Source organism: Stegostoma tigrinum, chromosome 16 (assembly GCF_030684315.1).
Source record: "Stegostoma tigrinum isolate sSteTig4 chromosome 16, sSteTig4.hap1, whole genome shotgun sequence".
Taxonomy (NCBI): Eukaryota; Metazoa; Chordata; class Chondrichthyes; order Orectolobiformes; family Stegostomatidae; genus Stegostoma; species Stegostoma tigrinum.
In genome coordinates, this window is record NC_081369.1 from 15,264,196 (window position 1) to 15,287,855 (window position 23,660).

General features: G+C 38.7%; 1 protein-coding gene across 2 annotated transcripts in view; it reads left to right on the top strand.

The window, feature by feature from the left end:
- The window catches only part of nup93 (nucleoporin 93), a 114,427-nt gene extending 91,022 nt beyond the window's left edge, over positions 1 to 23,405 (top strand). For both annotated transcript variants that reach the window (XM_048547025.1, XM_048547026.2), the window contains 16 exons: positions 626 to 718; positions 2,067 to 2,206; positions 2,451 to 2,583; positions 5,922 to 6,079; positions 6,592 to 6,757; positions 7,674 to 7,767; positions 8,286 to 8,477; positions 11,462 to 11,588; positions 13,612 to 13,684; positions 14,061 to 14,105; positions 15,757 to 15,873; positions 17,761 to 17,879; positions 20,532 to 20,649; positions 21,222 to 21,305; positions 22,345 to 22,473; positions 23,166 to 23,405. In XM_048547025.1, coding sequence (XP_048402982.1) covers positions 626 to 718; positions 2,067 to 2,206; positions 2,451 to 2,583; positions 5,922 to 6,079; positions 6,592 to 6,757; positions 7,674 to 7,767; positions 8,286 to 8,477; positions 11,462 to 11,588; positions 13,612 to 13,684; positions 14,061 to 14,105; positions 15,757 to 15,873; positions 17,761 to 17,879; positions 20,532 to 20,649; positions 21,222 to 21,305; positions 22,345 to 22,473; positions 23,166 to 23,276 — 1,899 coding nt within the window. In that variant the 3' untranslated portion in view covers positions 23,277 to 23,405. The remainder of the gene's footprint in view (positions 1 to 625; positions 719 to 2,066; positions 2,207 to 2,450; positions 2,584 to 5,921; positions 6,080 to 6,591; positions 6,758 to 7,673; positions 7,768 to 8,285; positions 8,478 to 11,461; positions 11,589 to 13,611; positions 13,685 to 14,060; positions 14,106 to 15,756; positions 15,874 to 17,760; positions 17,880 to 20,531; positions 20,650 to 21,221; positions 21,306 to 22,344; positions 22,474 to 23,165) is intronic.
- Positions 23,406 to 23,660: the final 255 nt, after the last annotated feature.

Genomic DNA, 23,660 nt, shown 5'->3' on the forward strand with positions numbered 1-23,660 from the left:
TGTTGCTAATAAGAAACTTTGCAAAGTGGATTTGTGTCAAATCAGTGACTTCTAAAGGGTTTCCAATTGTGGGGATTGCAACAATGTACTCTATGCAGGTAGAAGGATGCACTGACAGAAACTTGTGGATTTCTGTGATTAACTGTGCACGTGCCGACACCATAAGATTCTATCTGTTAATACTAGCAAACACTAAAAATCTCACTGTCTCTACAACAACTGCTTTAGGGAGGCAGTGGTACTGGAATGGGAATATTAATCTGGGAACCCATTTTCGAAACCAACCATGACAGATGGTGGAATTTGAATTCAATAAAAGTAAGAATATAATGATCATGAAACCTGGAAAAACCCAGTTCATGAATGTTCTTTTACGAAGGTGACTGCTGTCCTTACCTAGTATTGCCAAAACATTGACTCTTAACTGCCCTATGGGCATTTAGGAACGGGTCAGCCAGCGATGCCCAACTCCTGTAAATAAACAAAAAAATCCAGGCTAAAATCCAGTCTGCGACTAAATACCTTGTGTAATTCTTTGCACTTTTAAAATAAAAATAAACTCCTCCCCCACACCCCAGCTTAAAACTGAATTTCAACATGTCAAAAATTCTTTTCCTCATTGTAGATCTATATATATAATGAGAAGGTGGTGAATGGACATCTACAGCCGAACTTAGGGGACCTTTGCAGCACTGTAGCTGAGTCTTTGGATGACAAGGTACACGAATGTAAAAAATTTAAATTATCATTTTAATTTGTGTTTAGCAATTCACTTTTAAACATTATCCACATATTGATTTGTTTTGAACGCTGCTTTTTAGTTAAATGCAGAACTAGATTTCTAATCTTTAAGATTCATATTTTGAAAGGTTAGAGACTTTTCTAATGGGACCGAAATGTTAAACCTTTTTCAAGGCTAAAGGAATGCAGTAGCTTAATTGCAAAACTAAATATGAAAGAGAGTGCATTGTTTGCATACGATTCACCTTCATCCTTTTAATAAGTCTCGGGCTGCTGTAGCACTCCTGAAAAGTAAAGTACTTATGACAAATTTACAGCGTGGAGATAACCCCATCCCACCCGTAAGCCATTCGTTGCAATCTCGGAATCCTTGAAACTGGATGTGAGTTTGCTCACTGAGCTGGAAGGTTAGTTTTCAGACATTTCGTCACCATTCTAGGTAACATCATCAGTGAACCTCCGATGAAGCGCTGGTGTTGAAGGCCGCTTTCTGTTTATCTGGTTAGGTTTCCTTGGGTTGGTGATGTCATTTCCTGTTCTTTTTCTCCGAGGATGGTAGATTGATTTGGAGCCAATTTGTTTGTTGATGGAGTTCCGGTTGGAATGCCATGCTTCTAGGAATTCTTGTGCGTGTCTCTGTTTGGCTTGTCCAAGGATGGATGTGTTGTCCTTCTTGAAACTGCTTGGTTTAGCCTACAATCGTGCCGTTTAAGTTGTACAACCTCACTGTAATATCTAGTTTCTTAGGACCTTTTATGCTATTAAAAGCACCATTTGCATGAATGTAAACTCTTGAAATAGCTTGTTTGTGTTTTGGCTATCCTCCAATACAAGTCCACTTAATGATTCAGAATTCCAACTATGGAATGAATTTGTGTTGTGGATGACATTTAGTTTTTGTTGAATCTTAGAAAATGCAGACCAAACATTGAGCATTTGTGGATACGTATTGCTCCTAATTGTTGATTTTAAGAGGTTGCTATTTTCCCCCTTTGCTTAGAAAATAAAATTTTATGCTATGTGAAGGAGTTTTATAAGTAATAAAAACATTTTTTAAAACCTAGGACTGGAGAAAAGATTATTTTGCTTGCTCTTGAATTTATTTTTGGCTGTGATTGTGCAACATTACAAAAATCATGGTGTGTAACAAAAAAGCATGTTTTGGATGTGTTTATGTAATTCCATACAAACGCTAAAATAATATAAAGCTTCCAGGAAGAGATGTTAAACACTTTTTTTCCCCCAGGAATATATCTGTCTCAGACCAATTGTCCATAAAGCAGTCAAAGACTTTTGTACTCATTTGATTACTTCCTTGATTGTAGAATGTCTCTGAACTGTGGGCAATGGTGAAGCAGATGACTGATGTGCTGTTGGTACCTGCTGCTGATGCACTGAAGAGCCGTACTAGTTTGGAAATGCAAATGGCATTTGTAAGGCAGGGGCTAAATTTTCTGGAACAGAGGTGAGAGAGAGAGCGCTCATTGAGGAATGATTAACATCTTGCTGTTAATCTGATATGTGCCTGTATGATCTCTTAGGAGTATTAATTAGGAGCAATTCTGAGAACTGTTTCATAGCTGTTACTAATTTGGGACAAACTGGCTTAATTTCATTACCGTTTCTCTAAGATCTTAATGATCAAGTTGGAGCTAAAGCTTCACTGCCAGCCATTGCCTGACTTATTTTCTTCATGTTCTCATTCATAGCTACAAGAACTATGTAATGGCAACTGTCTATGGAAACCTCCACCAGGCTCAATTAGGTGGCGTACCTGGAACTTACCAATTAGTCCGTAGCTTTCTTAATATTAAACTGCCAGCTCCCTTGCAAGGGCTCCAGGTATGTATTCTTAAATGGTAACTTTTGCAGTATTTTGTTCAGTATTAAAGCATAAGCAGAAATAATTCAGTTTAAGGTTCAGGGTTTTCCTTGTCCTTTTATTTGTTTATAATGAAATATATTATCACAAGATCTTTTAAGATGACAACAGCCTGGGGCTCACCCACTTCTGCCTGCCTTTACTTTTTCTCTGTGTCTCCTTTTCAAAGTTGCTCTATTTCCCCCTCCCCTCCCTTTCATCGGCGGTATCAGTCCCCTTCCTTGGGGGGTTTGACAGAGATGGGTTTCTTTGCTGAAATGGTGGCCCCAATTAGCAGTAGCAAAATAGTCCAGAACGAGGTACTGGCTGTTTCGGTGCGATAGGCCCAGCATGGAATTTTGAGTCCAGTAGTTGCATTGCCATGGTTGGCCCAGCAGAGACTCAAGGCGTGAGGACGTTGGTGAATGCAAGATGGTCGCAAAGAATGACGACATGGTGCCAGTGACGGCAGTGTGGCTCCTGCATGGGTATGGCTGGGCCCGGGTACTTGATGCGCAGAGGTGATGGAGTCTAAACACCTGAGTGTTCGCAGACTGTGGGATAGACTTTGTGGTTTTGTTTTTCTGGAGGCCAATGTGCAGGGGAAGCAAAAGTGATTATTGGAGTGTTTCCTCTTCTTTGGGCTGTTTCTTTTACTTCTGCCTCTGTTTTCAATCCTGTCTTTTCTGTACTAAAGTAATGGCAGAGAATGGCAACTTTATACACTTTTCAGTGTACTCCTGTATCCCTATACTCTGATACACCTGACAATAAAATCTAAAGGTCTTTAGAATAATCCTAGAGCCCTGTGACATAGAGTAATACAAAAATAGATCGGTACTGATAGTTCTACAAGTTGCAGGAGTGTGATGGTGATTACCACTTCTAGTTAACACACGTTTGCAGACTAATCCATTAAAATTAGTGATTCTTCCTGCACCACAGGTTTGGGGAGCATTCGGAAACTGTGTTCTCAATTTGCTTTCAAATATTCCCAAATCAAGTACACAAAAGATACTTGAGATACTGAAACTTTGAATTGCCATTTCTTCTGGATTCTTTTTGAACATCTTATTACGTGCTAGCATCTAAAAGTGTAGATTGCTAGTTACATACATTAATATAAAGAATCCTCACCAAGTGATTGCTTCTGCTACATTGCTTTTATAATACCTCATTGATAACTCAGAAGGGAACAGTTGGGTTGGAGCAGGTCTTCAATTCAGAATGCATTGGTCTGGTCTGAGATGTTTGAAATCCTGACCTGTAAAAAACTTAGGTAATTGCTCTAGATAATCATCTGTGATTTGACCTAAACACAGATTTTGTAACAGTCTGAAATTTTCTGATCGTGTAACCAGCAATTTTGGCCAAAATTTATCATTGACAACTTGTGTTGAAATTTAATTAGGACCTTCCAAACTGCGCACAACTGGTTTAAAGTCAAATAGAGTAACAGATGGGGCGCCTTAGAGTGCAAAATGTAATCCTTTTAGATATGAGAATTAAGGTTAATGCCGTGACACTATTCATAATGCAAATTAGGCACGCATTCAAGGAAATGCAATTGTGGAAACTGTTTTTCAATGTAACCCAATTTGACGTGGTGAAAATAGATTGAAAGAGTTAGAAAAAGGCTAGGTATTTGTGCAGATCTTGTTTTAAATTGTGACTTTGGATCCAGTTACACCTAAAAATTTAAGTGTGCATTTGTTCCTTCAGAACTGACAAGCATGTAGGCAAATTGCATTCCCTGCTTCCTTGGAAATTGGACAATGGGTAACTAATGCGTCGCTCCGATGATGCAAGGACCAAGGCAGATTAGATATAGTGTAAAAATGGATTCAAATCACACTCAATATCTCAATTTATTGTGGCAAAATAGTTTTCTACTCATCTCACTAATTCCCTGAAATACTTTGACTACACTCATTATTATGCTTCCTGTGAGAACTCTATTCCATTTGTCCTGTTGCTCTGCTGCATCTGTTCTAACAATGCCACCTTCCATAACTGCACGTTTAAAGGCTTTCATTTTTCTTTAACCAAGGAATTTCTTCAGGTAAGATGATAGGGGCTTTGATTATGTCCACTTGGTTTCCCTTCTACTTTATAGGTGTGAGGCTAGAAAAGCACAGGAGGTCAGACAGCTTTCAAGGAACAGGAAAGCCGGTGTTTCAGGCCAAAACCCAAGACGTTGACTTTCCTGCTCCTTAGATGCTGTCGGACCTGCTGTGCTTTTCCAGCTCACAGCTGTAGACTCTGGCTTCCAGCATCTGCGGTCCATAATTGTCGTCTTCCCTTTTGCTCTCCTCCTTACCCATGCTCCTGAATATTGGGGTTACCCTTTTGCTCCTCACCTTTAACTCGGCCAATCACAACATTCAATGAATTGTAATTTGCACCCCCGCCAGCATGATAAAATGCCACACATACCTTGCCCCTTTTCAGTTGATACATGAGGTAGTCGCATCCAAGATACGCTGTCCACCCCTTAAACACCTACAGTACCTCCACCCCTCCATGCCCCTCCCAATCACAGCACCTTTGAGTGCAAATGCAGCAAGTGAACAGCTGCTCTTTTAGTACCTTTCACAATGTTCAGAGTTTTTTAAAGATTCCTTCCAGTTGGAATAGCGATAATAAAAATAAAACTTGGGAAGTTCACCTGACTGGTTTGTGAATGAGGGGCCTGCCTTGAGGTAAGGTTGGATAGACTGCATATGTATCCACTGGAATTGAAACAAAAAAAGTGAGCTTATTGAGACATTAAAGATTCTGAGGGGAATTGACAGGGTGGATGCTGAAACAATATTTCCCCTTGTAGGGGAAACGGAACTAGTGTGGCACAATTTGAAAAATAAAGAGACTTCCATTTAATATTGAGCTGTAAATATTTTTTTCTCTTTAACAGTAGTGAACCTTTAGAATTTTCGTCCCCAGGGAACAGGGTTAGCAGAAATATTCAATGTGTCTAAGGCAGAGGTAGATTCCTGATTAATGAAAGCATTGAAAGATATTGCAAGGCTGGGCAGGAGTGTAATGGTGAGACCATGGTCAGTTCAGCAATGACCTTATTGAATGACAGGGTAAGGTCATTGGATCGAATGGCCTGTCCCCACTCCTAATTCACATGTTGGTGAATATCATAGTTTGTCGGAGAGAATCTGGTGAAAGAAAACTTGTTTTGTTTTTAAACAGATTTTATCCTGTGGTGCTTTTAATTTATTGGTCGCTGTAGTGTTTGAACTATAAAAACTCAGGATCAGAAATTTCGGTGCATAATGTTCTTAAAAAAAATTTGTTTTTGAAAATGTAGGACGGTGAGGTTGAAGGCCAACCAGTCTGGGCTCTCATCTACTACTGTTTACGTTGCGGAGACTTAATGGCAGCGCTGCAGGTGGTGAACCGCGCACAGCATCAGCTGGGGGAGTTTAGCAACTGGTTCCAAGAGTACGTTCAGGGTGATGACCGGAGGCAAGTACTGATTTGTAGTTGTTGTTTTTGAAAAGTGGTATCTAAAATTGATGCTTGCTAACCACCTCGTGGAATTGTGAAAAGGGCTATGTTTAAAACAAAAATATTTTCACACGCAGTATGCAAAGATGCATTTACCCAGATTTAAATTTCTTTTGACCTAGGTCCATTTTTTTAAACTGAAAGGGAATTGAGCATGCTGAGTAGCTAATTATTTGCAGACACCTTTTTGTTTGACTCAGTAGGGGATAAAAGACAGGATGGATAGTGACCCCTTTGTAGACGAACATCGGTGTGGATTAGAATAGTTTGTCCATCTACATTTCTACTGGGAAGAAAGCATTATAGAAATGTCTGAGGGAGAAGTGCTATATAGCTCAGCATAATGATTGAATATTTTTGCATATGAATGATGAGATTGAAGGTTTTATGTATGTTTACTTGCACGTACTTAAAATGTTGCTCTGCTTGTTGACTTAACTTTCTGTTTGAACTTGCTTGATAAATCCTAGGTTGCCTCCTACAACAGAGAATAAACTGCGCCTACACTACCGACGTGCTCTGCGAAACAGCACAGATCCATATAAAAGAGCAGTCTACTGTCTGATTGGTCGATGTGATGTTACTGACAACCACAGTGAAATAGCTGATAAAACAGACGACTATCTCTGGTTAAAGGTACAGGCACTCACTTCATTCTTTCCCTGTTCTTGTGTGGCTGAAGTGTTGACAAACCTGGTGTCACAGGTTTCACTTGGGTATTTCCTGATCAGTGTCCCCTCCTTCAAACATCCATTGTCCCAGTGACTATTCAGTTCAAAATTGTTGGATATATATACATTATCTGTGTTTTTACTGCAGCCTTGTTAAGTATAATTGCACTGTGGAAAAACTGAGTCAACAATATTTCAATTTCATTTGCAGTGTAGGCTTGTTTGAATTAAATTGTTTATCAAAATGGTTCCAGTGGCAATATGAGCTAATTCATTATGTTCAGTACGAAACAGCAGAAAGCTTCATTTAGCGACACATAGAATCTGTGATATTAATAACCTGGAACAAGCAATGAAACTGGCACTGCAGGTTTATCTGCGTAGTTTTTAAATAACATTACTTTTGATTCATTTATGCAGTGTAAAGAGATCTGAAGTATCTTGCACAGTCACTTGAAACATGCCTTCAAAAAATACAGAATTTATAGATGGTATGATATGTTGGAACGCAGTTATTCACCAAAGTAAATGTCAGCATAGGTGACATATAAAACACATTGGTGCTGTTTGCCAAGATTCTAAGTGCCCTTGACTTGTGTGGTCTTTATCTAGTTTCTCAAGCACAACCTGCTTGATTTAACACCAAGTGGTCACTTAACGCACAAGAAAAAAATATTGTGTAAAATGACAACTAGATTAATCACAAAGAACACTGTTATCCTACATGGGGGCCAAAAGGCCCAGGCTCAAGTTCTATGCTCTAGAGGTGTGTTGTCTAAAGATTTCTGTTACCATACATGTCCTACCCAGTGAGTGAAATTCTAATTTCTGCTGGAACTTTTGTATGATGCATTAATTGTGTCCTTGTGTTATGTTTTCAGCTGAATCAAGTATGTTTTGATGATGATGGTAGCAGCTCTCCTCAGGACAGGCAAACGCTGCCACAGTTGCAGATCCAGCTGCTGGAAGAATATGGTAAGTTTCCTGTGCTAGACACTTGACTCAGCAACCCAGCTGTTAGCCCTTAACAATCCTAGTGATTGGTGTGTTTCCAACTCTGTATTGATCAGTATTCCAGGTGCTGTATTTTAAAATAATTTTTGGAAAGTTTTTTTGGTAGGAAATGTGTAACTTCCATAAATTAATATTTTGTCGCTTCTACATGGAAGGTAGATACTACCTGCAGCAAAATTCATTTGTCTGCTAACTGTAAAGTGAATATTTGCTGTAAAATGTTCTTGACGATTGTAAGGATCTTTGAATAGTTCATCCAGTTTTTATATATGTAACAATTTATTCATGTCATCTCTGAATTACAGCTTTACTATGTTCGATAGTAAATTCATGATTTGATAATTATATCGATTGCGATAAATGCACCATTCAACTTCTGTAATAATTTTCAATGTTCTGTGAATTGTAGATCCATAAAGCTGCAGTCATTCAAATCTTTTATTATGATCATGTACCTGAATGTATTGTTGTTCCTCCAGGTGAAACACACTTTGCAGCCAACCGGCATCCTTTCCTGTACTTCCAAGTCCTTTTCCTTACAGCCCAATTTGAGGCAGCTATTGCCTTTCTCTTCCGCATGGAACGACTGCGTTGTCATGCAGTGCATGTGGCCCTGGTTCTTTACGAGTTAAAACTTCTTCTGAAATCGTCTGCCCAAAGTGCACAGCTGTGTAAGTACAAGGTTAGAACTGTCTTTAATAGGCCCTTTAACTAGTTTATGGTTTTTACATTGTCATCTGATTACTATTCTCCAGTTGGTATTTTAAGATTTAAGAATTTAGCATATTTAATGGCAGCAAAATGATAAATTAACTTGGAACAGATTTGGCCCAATCAGACTCTTGAGATTGTGCTGAAATCCCATTTTGCACCTTTAATCCACATACCTTTGTGCTCTTACTTAACAAAAGTCTACTGATATCACTTAAAAATGCTAATAAGCAGTATTTTTTTTGAGAGGCAGTGTTTCAAATTTCCACTCCTCTTTGTGTAGACAAAGGCCTTTTGCTGCTTCTTCTGAATAACAGAGTTATTACTCTAAAGCGACCCCCTTCTTCCAGATCCCACCATTAAACCGACAGTACCTTTGTGTTATCCACTTGTTGGCCTGTTGATTTACTGGACCAAAGTTGGGTGTTGACGTTTACATTGAATGAGAGCTCCATTGATCAGATAGCTATTAGAGATCATTGTTTACTGGGAACAGTGTCCAGTAATGCTCCGCAGAAAGCTGGACACATCATTGTCACAGTGAAGTACAGGCCAGGTTAAAACAAATTCACATCATCCACATGTAACAGGAAGATCTGGCTGTTGCAGCAGAAGCAGCAGCATCATGCTGTATAGTCCTGGTTTGTAACAGATTTCTCTACGTTTTTTAATCTATCTCCACAGCCATCTGGTAGAAAAGTTCTTGTCTGCTCCACTTTCTTCAGATGTTGATTGAAAAGTTCCTTCATTTAGGAGGTTTTTGCACTTTAAGAATTAGGAAATAGTTCACATTTTTTCAATCCCTTAAACCATTCCTGCAGCTGTCACTATTCATAAGTGCGGGACAGTAACTAACTCAGTGCAAAGATACTGACACAAAATTCTTTTTTATCCCGCAATTATGGTAGCTAATTTTCATTGGCCTCATCAATTTGGTTTCCCATACTCCTCGTTGGAAAGCCCCTGTAAAACCCTGTACTTGTGTACCTAAACTGTTTTTGCTGCCCCTCTTTATTTGGAGGATTATGGTAGCTGAATTGTAATTAGCCTAATCAACTCAGTAGTCACGATGATCGTTTTTGTGTAGTACACTCTACATCAGAAGCTGTAGGAGAGCACGATTTAAAAAAAACATACCCAATGTATGCCTCCCCCACAAGCACCATTTGTGGTAGATTAGCATTCTTGAGATCTTGATTAGATCACTCTTTTTAACTTTGTAAACTTGTATCTGTCGTCCTAACTTACTCTTTTAAGCTGTGGTATCTGTCTAGTGACTCTGCACTGTGTCCAATCTGAGGTCACCACACTTAAAAAGAGCTCCCTAGGTTTTGTCCAAAAGAGTCAGACAGATATATCATAGCAATGAAGCTGTGGCTGAATGTATTTGGAAGCAGACTATTTAGTTCTAAGCCAATTTGTAACTCTCTTCCTATCACTGCTTTTTATGCTCACTTGGGGATTGATACTTGAAGCACACTTGTGTATTTTATTAAGTTGATCATTGGATATTTGAGTCTGCGTGATAAGTATTGGTAGTTATTTAACAGTGGGCCAAATTCCATTCTCCTTCAACCACCACAGACTGTAGGATTCAGTATTTAGCTGCTGGATTCAAATTCAAAACACTCATTAGTTTATCTTATTTCTAATTTGGGTGCTGAAGCTATTTAGATTGGTTGTATTCGGGTTTGGTGACTTGGTATAGACCAGGAATTGATCATGGGTTCTTCCTGCTCCGTGTTGCACAATCCTTTATTGCTTTAATAACTTGAATTCTTTTAGGGATTTATTAGCATACTGATACTTGTATTACTACCAAAGGGGAAAATTCTGAAATTTCAAGCAATTTGAGTACAGGCAAAAGTGTTTAATCTCAATTTTCTTAGTATGAATAAAATTGGAGCTGTCCCAATTTAAATCTCAGGTACAGAATCGTATACTTCCCCATCTGATGATCTGGCTGGTGGATACTTTGCAGGCAAATAATTTAGGATCAGAAGAAGTTCTGAACCAATTTAATCCTTGTATAATTAGCCTAGTTTGTTCAAGAGACATTGAGTATGTTTCACTTGCTCAAAAGCTCAATAATGGAATTTTCCACAGTATTGTAACTAAGGATTTTTCCAACTCTTGCTTTGACATTGGTGTTGTTTGTGGGTGCCTTCATAACATGAGGCAAAACTGATTGACCCATCATTTAACCTTCTCTAGGTGTTTTGAAAACTAACAAGCTTTTTCCTTATGGTCAGTTTTGTATCTGAGACTCTACTCAAGAGTACAATATTCTGTCAGAGTTACCACTTCCTCTGTGTGTATACAACTTAGGATGTGAAGAAGGTCTCTTTATCCCAACTTGATCTGTCAAAATGACGACAATAGTATACCTTGAATTTGATTTCCTAAGGCACAGAATCCCAACAGTATGAAAGTACATCATTTGGCCCATCGAGTCCACACATTTCCTCTGAAGAGCGTTACACCCAGGTCAAGCCCATCCCCACCCCACCTTATCCCTGTAACCCTGCATATCCCATGGCTAATGCACTTCATCTACACATCCTTGGACACAATGGGACAATTTTAGCATGGCCAGTCACCATAACCTGCACAACTTTGGACTGTGGGAGGAAACTGAAGGACTTGGAGGAAACCCATGCAGACACTGGGAAAATATACAAACTCCACACAGACAGACGCCTGAAGTTGGAATTGCACTCGGGTCCCTGGCGCTATGAAGCAGCAGTGTTAACCACTGAGCCACTGTGCTGCCAAACATAACTATAGTTTGCAGTCGATTTTCAAGTTCTCTTGAGATTTCCCTGACCCATCATGTGTTTTGTTTTGGGTGAGAATACTGAATTCCACTTTTTCAACCCTGTTTTTGTTTCTATGTTGTACTTTTCAGTCCTTTTATAATTCAGTTTTTGTAATCTTCCAACAGTGAGTCAGGACAGCACTGACCCCCGTCCAATACGACGCCTTAATTTCATCCGCTTGCTAATGCTGTACACCAGAAAGTTTGAACCTACTGATCCCAGGGAAGCGCTCCAATATTTCTATTTCCTCAGGTAATATTCCTTTGTATCTACCTATTGCAATCTGAGCAAAACTGAGGGGCATAATTTATGCTATATTTCTTTTAGCAAATTATGAACTGTATAAACAGAAAAATATTTTTAAAATTCATTTGGGACATTTTCAACTGTGGAAATCCAAATGTGTATTTAAAAACAGTAATCTAATTAGGAATAAACTAAGAACGTGGCTTTTGGAACAGTAAACCATTATTGTTAAGCTGGCATAACAGTATTGTGTGTAAGTTACCATAAGCTACCTTTAATGCAGCTATTTAAATCTCTCAATCAAATGCTAAAACAGTTAGTTGAAACAGTTGAACTTTATTGCATGTAGCAACCAAAATAAGACCCCTCAAGTAAGCAAGTTAAACCCCACAACCCAACTTGACTCTTTCCTGATCTAGGATGGAATTTAGCTATGATTCCAACCAACAGTTTTATCTCCAAGATGACTCCAGGTTACATCCTTGTGAACCAAGAACAAAGAAAATTACAGCACAAGAACAGGCCCTTCGGCCCTCCAAGCCTCCGCCGATCGAGATCTTCTGTCTAAACCTGTCATCTATTTTCTAAGGGTCTGTATCCCTTTGCTCCCTGCCCATCCATGTACCTGCCCAGATATATCTTAAAAGACACTATCGTGTCTGCATCTACCACCTCCGCTGGCAATGCGTTCCAGGCACCCACCACCCTCTGCATAAAGAACGTTCCACACATATCTCCCCGAAATTTTCCTCCTCTCACTTTGAACTCATGACTCCTAGTAATTGAGTCCCCCAATCTGGGGAGAAAGCTTGCTATCCACCTTGTCTATACCCCTCATGATTTTGTAGACCTCAATCAGGTCCCCCCTCAATCTCCGTCTTTCTAATGAAAATAATCCTAATCTACTCAACCGTTCTTCATAGCTCGCGCCCTCCATACCAGGCAACATCCTGGTGAACCTCCTCTGCACCCTCTCCAAAGCATCCACATCCTTTTGGTAATGTGGTGACCAGAACTGTACACAGTACTCGTGACCAAACCAAAGTCTTATACAACTACAACGTGACCTGCCAACTCTTGTACTCAATACCCCGTCCGATGAAGGAAAGCATGCCGTACGCGTTTTTGACCACTCTATTGACCTGCGTTGCCACCTTCAGGGAACAATGTGAAGTGAAGTTCTCCTGCTAAAGATTCTTAGAGTTGAATTTTTATACAGTTTTCTGTCCTTTTAAGTTTATGACATGACTTTATTAATGATCCTTGATTTTCTTTCATCCACAATATTGACTGCTCCTCTGGAACTATCAAGTCTGCGGTTTGCCGCCTTATCCTTGTTACATGCCGCACTGACTGTCTGTTTGAAGACACAGGTTTTCTGAGATTAAGTCCTTAAATTCTTCAGGGCATTCATATGTTGGCATTCAGTTGTTAAAGTTCTGAAGTTTACGCTATTGCAACAGCTTTGAAAGCTGTTACCATCTTATAGTGTCTATTTATAACAATATATCTGTTCTTAACGTAACTAGGGCCAAAAAAAGCAGATATTAATTGTTTGAGCTTCTTGTACATGATTTGAACTGATGGTCATTAAAGGTGCCATTACTACAAATTGGTTGGAAAATGACCATCTGTTGCTCATGATGTTTACCCTGCGTAGAATTTCCACAGCATTTAATGTAGTTATGAAATGGTTTTATCAATCACCATGTGGTTCTTCAGGTATTGTGCTTCTAAATTTCAGACATATACTTCTCTCAGATGTTTTTGTCTGATTTGATAATTGAATATAATGAGAAGGAACATCTCCAAAGTTGCACAACTGAGCTTGCATGTTAAATTGTTAAAGATAATTGTTGGAGTTCCACCAGCTGCACTCCACTGCCAATGGCTAGTCAGAATAAATTAAGATGCTGAAAGGGAGGAGAGAGAAACTAGAATTTGGCTTTCCAATCTGCACAATATGTTGTGTAATTTGGCTGCCACATTAGATTGAGGCTTATTAAATTCTGTTTGCTGTTTCTTATAGGAATGAGAAAGACAGTCAAGGAGAAAACATGTTCATGAGATGTGTCAGTGAACTTGTCATTGAAAGTCGAGAGGTAAATCTTGTATCAACTGAGGCATAAAAGCAAAACATTAGCGTAGTGTGTTCTGTTTCTTTAATTGCATATGTATGTACTCATGAATATGGAGCAGGGGTAGGCCACACATCTTCTTGAACCTGTTCCACCTTTTATTAAGACCATGGCTGATCTGATCACTCTATATTCCTGGTACTCCCTGCAACCTTTCAGTCTCTTGTTTGTTAAGAATCTATCTACCTGCGACTTTAAAATATTCAAAGACTCTGCTTCCAACACATTTAAGGAAAAGAGTTTCAGGAACTTGCAACCATCTGTGAAAAATATTTTTCTTATTTCTGCATTAAATGGGTGATCCCTTATTTTAATCAGCTTTTTTATCCCTTGTTTCTAGTTTGACATGCTGCTTGGCCGATTAGAAAAGGATGGCAGTAGAAAGGTGAGATGAGACTTGGTATGGCACAAGATTATTTGTTTGGTTTTTTTAACCTTGCTATCTTTAGATGTTTTACTGATGTGTAAAGATGATGTTAGTCTTGTCAGTTTCGCTGCATCCTACAGCATGAACATAGTTATAAAAGTTGCCTGTAGTTCTGTCATTGATTCAGCTAGGTGGTGTTTGTTCTGTTACTTCTTTCCCATTCCATTTCTTGCCCCTACCACTTTCCAGAGAACAGCAACTAATACTCAATACAAGTCCATGGATACTGGCAATTTTCAGACTGCATTTCCAAGCAGCTGTGGTAGGTCTGACCAGAGAGTTTGGACATTGCCACCAAATCTTAGTTTCTCATCTTCTGACGGTTTTTCACTTGTGCAGTGGTTCTTGCTTGGAACCACTGGGGCCATGAACCTTTGTTGTCACTGTGCAAGCCTTCCTACCATGCTCTAGGTAAACAGAGTGTAGGGAGACTCAGGACCACTGACAACCATGTTGCCATTCTAATTTAACATTTGAGTAGAAGTAGTAGCCTGGCTTTATAGCTCAGTGACGTATTGATTAGTCTGAATCTGTTGAGCCATAAATACAGTTTATACTCTATTATTTTGTGATGAAGTCACAGGGCAAAAGGAAATTCTTACTGAATATGCATATATACCAGGTCAACAGCTTCAAGGAGAAAATGTCATTCGCTGCTTTATAATATTTAATTTTTCTGAATTGTCAGAAGGCTATTATCATAAATTTTAATCTTAGTAAGAAACCCTAAACTGCGTAATATGAAACGTTATTCTGTTATGTATTGATGTCGCAATATTGAAACACTATAGGATCAGTACACTTTTATTATGAAATAACTTTGGCCTGAGCTATAATTTGGTGTTGTTGCCCTTTAAAGATATCATGGTTTATATATTATGTTATTCAATGCTCCTTATTGGTAAGTTGTGCACTCTTTGTATTCTAATGCATTAGTCTTGAACCTTGTATCGTGCTGCAGTAAGTGCAAAGTATCCTTGAGGTAAAGATATTGACGAAACAGGAATTCTAGCTGTGTAGTTTTCTCCATCATTTAATTTGGAGTCTACTTAGCAAGTTGATATGTTTCAATCTATCACCTGGTTGACCAAAGAAAATTGCTTAGTACACTCATTTTCAAGAATTGCCTGATTACAACTTCTATAATGTTGCAGAACCCCAAGTGTTTAAGTAGTTATTGGAGCTAAACTATTTCTTCAGTAATCGTGTTATGAAGTGATTGTAAGAAATTTCATATTTAAACTCTTAAAAACCTATAACTTCTTTGCACTCTGAAAATGACTTTGGGATTGAATTTATATTTAGTTCCCAGTGATCAAATTAAATAGTCTCTGAAAACAATTAGTAAGGATTAGATGTAGAGCAGTTTTCACTTCATTCTCTCTTCATTCTTTTTTGACTCCAGCCTCAGGAGATAAACAGTGCAGCAGTTTAGAATGCACCATTTCTATTTCCTGCAGTACTGTTCCGTTACTATTCTGAATACTGTTTCTTAATAAACTGTGGTACCTCGTTGGTGTGGATTTTACAATAGAATTATACAAAATACTTAGAAGCTCATTACACCATGTAATTCTTCTTTCTTCATCAATTTTCTTTCACTGCACAGCCTGGTGTAATTGACAAGTTTGCTGGTGACACAAGAGCTGTTATCAGTAAAGTAGCTACCGTGGCTGAAAATAAAGGCCTATTTGAGGAGGCTGTGAAGCTTTATGACCTAGCCCAGGTAAGCAGGAACTGCAGAGTATTTAAGCATGGTATATGTGAAAGAAATGAGATGTCCTCCAAACTGCATTCAATCTATGTCAGTATATTATAGATTTTATAACATTGTTTAAAATTGTTTGGATAAATATGGAGCAGTGTGCAATCTTACTTCGTTTTAATTTTTTGGAGAATTTTTTTGGTTATTCTTTCCCACTTAAAATCCCCCGGGCATTTTAATTTAACCATCTCTGCTCTTTCGGCTGCCAGTCAATTTTTCCCAGCTTGCAGTGATGGTGGTGGAAATGGAGAATTGCATGGGTAAATTATGAAGGCTGCACACTGGCTCTGCAGTAGGTGTTGCAGTGAGAGTTGATTTTATTGCTGCTCCATCCTGTGACTGCACTGTTGTAATGTCTCTTATAGATTTTTATATAAAAGCTCCAAGAATAAGTGAACTATTCTACTCTTCAGTGTCCTGGCCTACTGGTGAACCAGTTTGTTGTTCATCTAACGCCCTGTGTATTATATCAGAATGATGCTATGAGAAAACATTATGGTAGAGAAACAGTTTTGAGTATCTAAAACGCATGCCAAATTATTATTGACTGACCTCTGTTCTCACCAGTCGGGCGTTTTGTGTGATTTGTCTCATTTTTCTAAAAAGGTAATCTAGCCCACCAGTACTCTCTGACATTTGTTTGGGTGTTTGGCATCACTAGAATAATTAGTATTGGCATCTAACCAGTTTTAAAAGGAGACACTGACATGAGTTGCTAGTGACTCCCCAGTTCACTTCATTTTATTAGTGCAGTCTGTAAGCTTTGCTGACGTCCGTTTTCACAGCCTTTAATTTTCCCAGGTATAAAGATCCAAATTGCTTAGATTATCAGTAATGGTAGAAGCCTTTGACAGAACTGACTCCAATGTTTCTTGTCTGCCTGAACTTTGGTACAGAATGCAATGGTTTTCAAAGAGCCAGTCAGTTCCTTCAATGTGTATAACTACACGTTTATTTCAGGGCTTTAATGCCTTTCGCTGGGAAGGTTCTGTTACTTTTAGTGAAGTGTTAAAGCACTGATTCTGCTATTTCAGTGAATTACAGCCCGTTACTATAATGAGAGCCTCTTCAGTTGGCTACAGGCATCCGCAATCATTCTTCTTTGTGACCTGTAGATAAAAACTCGTTTTATGTTTGTGCAGTAAGACCCGTGAGGTTGTTAAGCACATGTCAGCCATATTCAAACAGCGGTCTGTCGGAGCCTGAATATAGTTTTGTGTCTGCACTTGGCTACTCCTAGTTCACAGTTTTCCATAGCATGGAAGCCACAATGTGAATGAGTTACCGTGAATCATCTTTGTATCTCTTTTTCACTGAAGGCCAGTTTGTGCTCTCCTACCCACTTATACAAATTTCAAAGAATGGCAATGATTGAGACAGCTGGTGAAATGGAAAAATAAAAACAAAACTTCGAATTCTAAAACTGTCTAGTCATCGTTCCTGGGATCATTTTATCTATCGATGTTAAAATTTCACTTTAATCAGTTGGAAAACCAGTAATACTGACCTCATTGACCTGGATAGAAATTCAAGTCAGTGACCAAGCTCCTATTCCTGTTTACCATTGGTCGTTAAAAGTGAAAATGCTTGCAAAGTTCTGGTGAAAGCTACAGGGCACAGTTGTGCAAGCCATTGGGACTTATGGCTGGATCTTAAGACTGGTCACCTCAGTATCCCTTATCACTACAATATTCTGTCATTTTTTGTTAAGTAAGAACATCTTGTCATCTGTGGCAGGCACAGATCGAGAGCCTAGTCAATCTATCGTGCAAAATTGTCTATCGTGATTTTATGTGCACAGAATCATCTAAGCAGTAGGTTAATACTTCTTTAACATACTATTTGCAGAATCCTGACAAAGTCTTGGAGCTGATGAACAAACTGTTGAGCCCTGTGATACCACAGATAAGTGCACCCCAGTCTAATAAAGAACGATTGAAAAACATGGCACTCGCAGTAGCTGAGCGGTAAGAGTCGTAGGTTGTGTGAATGGTTTTGTCTTTATCGTAACTCCTGTGTCAAGGTAATGGAAAATGCCCTATTTAAGAGTAGACTGTAAATTATTTACCAAAGCATCATAACTTTTTTCTCCGTAGTCCCATTGAAAATGCATTGCATGCTTGTTCAGTTGGGTTTAATTATCTCAAGCAGCTCATAAGCATAATTTGAGTTGAGTTTGCAGCAATTTAAAACTTATCTGATTTAAAATGGCTAAGAATCAATTTTTTTTTTAAAGCAAGGTGACTAGGAGGAAATGTCACGTTGTTCTTCTAAATGCATGACTTGTCAATATATACCACTTTAGTACAAATCAGCAACTTGGGCACTACATTGGCTTGGTAGTGAAGCTTAATTACTAAGCAAATCTAGATCTTGTAATATATCCATAAACTAACTACACATTAATAATTGTAGTCATTTTTCAAACCATTCATGCCAGTGTGGATATGAAGAGATTTTAATTCCATACAAAATACATTTCTTGAATTTTTCCAAAGCTAGCTGAAATTTCCAGAGTGTTCATTGCATTTGAGAAACAGAGCATAATACTGTTTTCAGAGTTCAAGTGCTTGTTCACGTAATTGTGCAGGCTAGCTACGCAATAGCAACAATCATTATAATAGTAACTATGATTCAAAAAGCATGTCACTATGCATATATACTGTCATGTACTACTTCTGTCCGGTAACCCCTCCAGTGAGGGAGGTGGTGAAACTAACTGGTGGGGACATTTGCTTAAGAAAAGAGTCCTGAAGTTGATTTGTTGGAACAAAAAGTGCTCCTCATGCCCCACAGTGGTGAGCTTCATGGAGTGAATGCAGACGATGCAGTTCTAAACAGTCTTGTTTTGAAGGGTGGGCAAAGATCAGGAAGATTAAAACCTCATCCTTGGCACTGCTTAAATATCTAAATATTAAGGTAATTCTGATCTACAAGAGGAAATGAGAACCCTATAGAAAGGAGATATCACTGTAATCCAGGGCTTGTTTAGAAAGGTGTGATTGTAAAAGCCTTTGGGGAAGGAATGAGATGCAAAAGAATTTATTGACTTGAACTCTGGCTCGAGGGTCCGAGTGGCTGAAAGCATGGCTGCCAAGTAGAAAATGGCTAGAGTCGGATGAACAGAAGAATCAATGGAGATCTGTGAGCTGTAGGATGGTACTTATTCTTGATTTTCATCCATACTCACTACCACCCAGTCTCCAAAACCATAGTTCCTTTTCCAAAGCACTTGAATGAAGTAATGCCTCCCAGATCCATTCCCAAACTTGCTGTAGTTCAATACCTGCATCTCTAATCAGGGTTTTTGGCTTCCCACAGCACTGTTATCTCTTCTCAAAATCCCACATGGCATCCCGTGTAACAGTGACAAATGCTACCTATCCTACTCAGCCTCCTTGATCTGTCTGTAATCTTTTATGTTTATGCATATAATTTTCTTCCAGAGCCCCTCTTATTATCGCCATCCAGATGGCTGGGACCACACAGGGTTGATTCTATTCCTATTGACAAAGTTTTCACCATAGAATTGCTTCAATGACGTCTCTTCCAACTTCTACCTTGTTGCTTCAAATGTGGCCCAAGGATCTATCCTTGGTCCTCTCATTTGTTATAGACGTGCATCTCCTTAGTGACATCAAAGCACATCATTATTTTCTACATATACACTGATGATGTCAGATTTTTCCTCGTCACCCCTCAACCTTTCTCCGCTATCTCTAAATTGAGAGACTACTTATCCGATATCCAGTACTGGATAAGCAGAAGTTTCTTCCAACTATATCAATAGTGTCTTTAGTCCTAACCACAAACTCCATCCTTCTCCCAAGCAACCGTCTGAAACTGAGCTAAATTGTGGGTAATTTTGGCATTGTTTAATTTCAGTTTATGTTTCCGAGCACACTCCCACACTATTGCTAAACCATTGGTTTCTACCTCAGTAACATCACCTAATTCCAGCTACAAAAACCATCATCAGTTACGTTTTTAAAACCATTAGACCTGTGTATTTGACACTGCTGCTGGTTGACCTTCCATGGTCTACTCATAAACTTGAATTAACCCATTAATTGTGCTGCCCCTGATGCCATGTTCCACTTGCATATCACCCCTGCACTTACTGATCTACCTTGGCTCCCAGTTATGTAACACCTCCATTTTAGAACAATCTGTTTTCAAATCCTTCATGACCTCTCCCCTTCTTAACCCTAATGTCCTCCCGTTCCACAATCCACCAAATTATCCTGTGTTCGATCAGTTCTGGGCTCTGAACATCCCTTTGTCATTCACATTCCCACCGACAGTTGGTCCTTCAGCTGCTGAAATTCCCTAAGTGTCTCTGCCTCTCTTCCTTCCTCCTCTAAGACTTCTGTTAGGTCCTGTCTCTTTGAACAAGCAGTAGTTCTTAAACCTGTTGTGACGAGATGTCAAATTTTGTTCTAGAACTATTGTGAAGCACCATCGCATGTCAATACAAGTATTTTCAGGTCATTATTATTGGAGGCAAGGAGATAATGTGACACTTTGGAGAATTAAGGCAAGTTAAGTTGGCATAGACAGCACGGGTGATCGAAGAAACGACAGCATCCAGATTATGATTACATTTTCCTTTTTGGCAGGTATCGGAATCGGGGTGTTGCTGCAGAGAAGTCAGTTGACAGCACTTTCTACCTTCTTCTGGACCTAATTACTTTTTTTGATGAATACCATTCTGGCAATATCGATAGAGCAATCGACGTGAGTTATTTGTGTTTCTTAAGTTACAACAGTGACTACCTCTTCAATAAGTACTTAACTGATTCTGTGAAACACTTTGAAACATCTGATAATTATAAAAATAGCTATATAAATGTAAGTTATTTTTTTCTCCATTCCCCTTCCATAAACCAGCTAGGGAACAAAGATTTATCACTATAAGCTATTTCTTGAATGCACTGCTGCAGTGGTTGAAACATTGGTGAAGCAGTAATTTCAACAGCAACCTAAGGAGGGCAACAAGAACACACACTGCTGTCTGTCTCTCTCTCAGTTCTGATTCATTCCACAAACTGTTATAGCAGCAAGTTTATTGTTGCATTTTCTGTAATGTTGATCAGGTTAACTTCAGGAGATATATTTGCATTTAAATTACAACAAGAAGTCATACTTTCCTTCGTCTTCCTTCCTTCTATATCGGCAACATCTAACCACTGGTTGATTATCCAGTCCTGTTTTATGAACCTTTCAATTTTCTCAGTCAATTTTGTAATGTTTGATTTTGATGCTCTGTCTAACTGCACTTGCCTCTTTTTTTTCTTCCTCCTTCGTAGGTCATGGAGAGACTGAAACTCGTGCCACTCAGTCAGGAATGTGTTGAGGAGAGAGTGGCAGCTTTCAGAAATTTCAGCGATGAGGTAAAAAGATTTTGCTGGAGGTGGTTTGCTATAATACAACTGTATATGATCCTTGAAATAGTGTGAAGTTCCTGGCCTGTCATTGGGAGAATGTTGCAAAAGTCCATCTGATAGTAAATTCAAAGATCGAATTTCCGTTGTCGCTTTGAGGATACTTGAAAAGATTCAGAATTCAACATGCCATGGCATTCAATTATATTCATTTCTGATGGAGAAACTTTGAGTATTTCTGATATCTAGAATCGTAAAAGATTGCAATAATTGTGACTGGATTAATACTGCAATCCATTGTCTTTTCAGTTCTGAGACACGTGTCTGAATCTAGGATGAATATCTGCAGTTTGCTACCTGTAAGAGCCCTGTATAAAATTAGCTTTCCTCTCAGACAGAGGTTTGTAGCAATAATTTGCCTACCATTTGGGCATTGTTGCTCAGGCAAACTAACAGCAAATATGAGCAATTGGGAAAATTAAAGTCTTATGGACAGAGCTTCTCTTCAAAAGTTGGATCCACACAGTAGATGTTTAATATGTTGAAAAAATCTTTAAAAGAAGTTTATAAAATGTATTTATCCTATGCACAGTTTGTAAAAGGGCAGTGGAAGTCCATTTAATAACTTTCAAAATGAAATTAGAGAAATACTTGGGGAACATACTGCACAGCAGTAGGTGGTAAACGACAGACAGTGTGACTAATTGGGCAAGCTTGTTTGAAAATCGCAGACAGGACAGGACTATGATATGTTTCTTTGCTGTACTGTCTGGTAAACAGCTGCATTGTTCATTCTTCTATCTTTCCCTTCTGACCCACTGTATGTCGACTGTTCCAAAAAGCTCTCAATTGAGCTTGGTCATTAACAACCTGTGATGGAAGCAGTTATTTTTAATCAATTTAATGTACAGCATTATTGACATTGAGAAATTTGTTTTGAGAAACGTGAAATTGGAATGGCTGCCACTTGTGTCAAACCAGTATTCTTGCAAATAACATTTGTGCAGCAACAGTTGGCATTGCTAATGAGCAAATCTGTTCTATACAGATTCGACATAACTTGTCGGAAGTGCTGCTTGCCACCATGAATATTCTGTATACCCAGTACAAGAGACTGAAGGGCACAAGCCCAGCCACCCCAACCAGACCTCAGCGTGCGGTGGAGGATAGAGACTTGGTAAGATTTCATTACAGGACCTTAGTATCTGTTTGAGCTGTTGAGAAATGCTAAGCTGGATCAGTTGCACAGACACAAACCTTCAATTTTTTTCTTAACGATTGTACACTTTGCTTTTATAAGCTTTAAGATTCATAAAAGAAATGGAGGGAGGCTGAATTTTTGGTGAGCCAAAACTGAATTGAACAGAATTGCACTCCAAAGAATGGAAGTTCCGAAGACAATCTTCCCTCTCTGTTGGTCTACCTATTTAGATGCTTAGATGACATTTTGGGAGAAGTATATGTTCTATGAGAGTAGATTTCACCACTAAGTCTTTTCCTAGTAATGTTTGGCAACGTGTGCAAACGTGTACCATAAACCTAACAATCCATTGGCACTTATAGGAACAAATTATTGCAGATATGGGAATCTACTGCCCGACCTGATGTGATTTCCAGCATTTTTTTTGCATGTCAGTACAGGGAAGCAAACAATTTAAGTGTCATTTTGAAAGAACACAAGAAGTAGCATCTTACAGTATTGCCTGTGTAGTGCTGAAAATAATATTTTTGTGGCTGTAAAACTTCCTTTTGATTGAAATTTGTGAATTGTATTTACAATAACAGTGTCCTCAAAAGTCCATCTTGCTGCTTATTTCATTTTGCTTAATGGAGTGAGTCTAACTTTTTTTTATATATCTTTCTTGACAGCAACTCAGAAGCCAGGCACGTGCGCTGATCACATTTGCTGGAATGATACCATACAGAATGGCTGGTGATACTAATGCACGCCTAGTACAGATGGAAGTTCTCATGAACTGAGAATTGTTGGGAATTCTAACACTGGAGCAGTAATCCGGTGGTGTAATAATAGATTTTTATATTCAGAATTTTCTTTTGTATTTTTCAAATTGGAAATAAAATTATCTTTCCTGCTTTTGATTTTTGGAATACTTTGTTCGTTTTCATTTAAATCCCTGGAGGTGAAATAAGGGCCAAATCAGAAACATTTGGTTTGATTTTTGGTATCATGATAATGCAAACAGAGAGGCTGTGATTAATTTTGTTGAATTGCATACAGCTTAAAATTGTTTCGTGAAAGTGTCATCATCTTTTGTGATGTAACTTTTTTGATCAAGAGTGTAGTTGTCTTTTTTGATAGAAATTTCTCAGAATGGGGCGGCACGGTGGCTCAATGGTTAGCAC